Here is a 2,482-nt window from a genome sequence, read left to right as displayed (position 1 = left end):
TTCCCAAAGGCAGGCCTTTCTGGAGAGAGAGGGAGAGGCTGATGGAGCGGACGCCGAGCATCTTCATGACCTCAATGGCGGTGATCCCAGCGTAGTTCCAGATGGGGTTCTTGCTCAGCTTCTTAGAGTTGTGGTCGCAGGAGATCTCAGAAATGGAGATCTCTCCGGGGAGGACTTGGGGATCGACGGTGCATCTGAGGAAGTCAAAGCCGGGGCCGAGGTTGGCCTAAACCCTAAACAAGAGAGGAGATGGCCGTGGTTTTGGAGGAGAAAGAGAGAGAAAGAGGGCTCAAAAAGGAAAGAAAAAAAAAATCTGAGTTTAAGATATTTTAGGAAGAGTAAAAAGTTGTTAGATGAAATAGTATTAAAAAAAATGAAAGGGTGTGCCATTTGTAATTAAGGGCGTGAAAATTTCACCTCCCAAAACAATTTGTGGTGCCAACGACTGACCTCATTAAAGCTTGAATGAGTAAACTAGTGGGTCAAACCCTGAACAAGAATACTATACCACAAACATAATCAATATGATACTTTTATAACGTCCCACAACCATTGTGAGTTTGTGACCTAGCATTAATATTAAAAGTATCATTTGTCATGGAACGAGCCTGCATGTTTCTGCAGTCACTACCAGGAAATATGTATTCCAGGAAATTTGCCTATGAGATTAATAGTAAAATAGCTCTCTTCAGGGTGACTGGCACTTGTAATGCTCCGGCTTCAGAACACCAACATAAGGCAAGTTCCTGTACAGTTCAGCAAAGTCCATTCCGTAACCCACAACAAAAGAATCTGGACACTGCAAAAACAAGAAATAAACAACTAGTTCGATTAGGACTTTCCAGAGCAGAACAAAATCTACATATAACATGCAAAGACAACAGTAGACAGCAAAATAGAATCACTTATCTGTAATACTTTCTGCATCTCAAGTCCATGGGTTCCAAAGAACACATTAGTTCGAGAAAAAAAGCTCATTTTGGGAGCATTACAAGAAGTTCTAGTAAGAGGGGACAGGATGATTCTAGGATATATGCGTTAGTGTGTGAGCATGATCACACATCATAAATGGGAATTTCTCTTGCAGGATTCATAATCTACATTATAAATTTATAATTCAAGCAAGTTTCCACTTGATCAATGCCTATGACAGTTCGGACTGAAAAAATGGAAATCTCCAGGTAAGAACGCAGTTATTTCTCAATCATCAGAACAAATATATATGTCCTATATATATCTATATATCCTAAACCCTGTACATATCTAAATATATGACTTTAGAACGCACCCAGAAGCACATGACCTTGTCTCTAATCAGCAGACCCTAAACCCCATCCAACCATTTATAATAACAATTCATCAACACTCTTCTTTATGCTTGTTTCTACTCAGTTAGAGCCTAAACCCCATCATTTGAGAGTAAAGCAATACACTCATTCAACCTGTTTCCTTTCTTTCTCGAGCAATCACTAGCTAGTCAAAATGATCATATAACAAAGCACATTCATATCAACAAAGCACCTGCCACAAGCAAGGAACACAAAGGAAACATATAAGAAAGATAAGAGCTATGGACCTCGAAACCTCGGTAGAACTTTCCCTTGCCTAGAAGCTTAAAGTGAACTTTTCTTCTCGATGGTTTATCAAGAAAAGTAGACACTGACACAGACGAAGCCCCTTTCGATTCCAAGTGCGCAATCAGACACGACAGAGTGCTCCCGCTATCCACAATGTCCTCAACCTAAATCACCAAGCCAGTCATTGATTAGAAATCCAACCAAGAAACCCAAAACGACGTCGCGCGGTCAGGTGAGTCGCCGTACCAGGACAACGTGCCGGCCGGCAACGTCGAGCTTCAAGTCGGAAGAAATCTTGGGGGCGCCATTGGACTCGGTGCCGCAGCCGTAGGATTCGGCGCGGATGAAATCGACGGCGACGGGGAGGCGGATGTGGCGGGCCAAGTCGGCGAGGAAGAGAAAAGCGCCGGTGGCGACTCCGACAAGGACGGGAGGTTCGGAGAGGTGAGAGAGGTCGGCGGAGATCTCGGCGGCGAGCTCGTAGACTCGGGAGGTGATTTGGTCTGGGGTCCACAGGACGGTCTCTATGTGCGAGTCCAACGAATTCATGCCTCTCCCTTTTTCCGATACACTGCGGGTTCGATTTTGACTGTGATTTGCGGTAACAGTATACGACTCACACTCCCGACTTTGGTGAAAAGGGCAGAATGGGCATTTCAAAATTTAAATTGGATGCGACCACTAAGGGTTCCAAGTTTTAAGTTCTAAAAACAGGGTGATCTCTTGGTAGAGCAGGCGTCCACCTGGATTCAAACCTTCGAACCTTTGTGGGTGCATCTAATTTTATTCTGATAAGTGTTTAAGAGAATTTCATTCGAATGGATTATAAAAAATTTGATACAAGTGGGTTCGACACTTTGTCACGCATCAGGTACTGAAGGGATTTAACAATGTTGCATTTTGAG

At 43.4% G+C, this 2,482-nt stretch overlaps 1 protein-coding gene across 1 annotated transcript; it reads right to left on the bottom strand.

Annotated features, from left to right (window-relative positions):
* Positions 1 to 503: 503 nt before the first annotated feature.
* LOC112172993 (hypoxanthine-guanine phosphoribosyltransferase) lies at positions 504 to 2,209 on the bottom strand. The gene is made up of 3 exons (XM_024310535.2): positions 1,824 to 2,209; positions 1,577 to 1,741; positions 504 to 799 (listed from the first exon to the last, which is right to left on the bottom strand). The coding sequence occupies exons 1-3, from the start codon at positions 2,124 to 2,126 to the stop codon at positions 689 to 691; spliced, it is 579 nt and encodes a 192-aa protein (XP_024166303.1). The 5' UTR covers positions 2,127 to 2,209; the 3' UTR covers positions 504 to 688.
* Positions 2,210 to 2,482: the final 273 nt, after the last annotated feature.

This window comes from Rosa chinensis, chromosome 6 (assembly GCF_002994745.2).
Source record: "Rosa chinensis cultivar Old Blush chromosome 6, RchiOBHm-V2, whole genome shotgun sequence".
In the NCBI taxonomy this organism is placed as follows: domain Eukaryota; kingdom Viridiplantae; phylum Streptophyta; class Magnoliopsida; order Rosales; family Rosaceae; genus Rosa; species Rosa chinensis.
The sequence above is the reverse complement of the archived record's forward strand: the minus strand, read 5'-3'. Positions and strand labels throughout refer to the sequence as shown.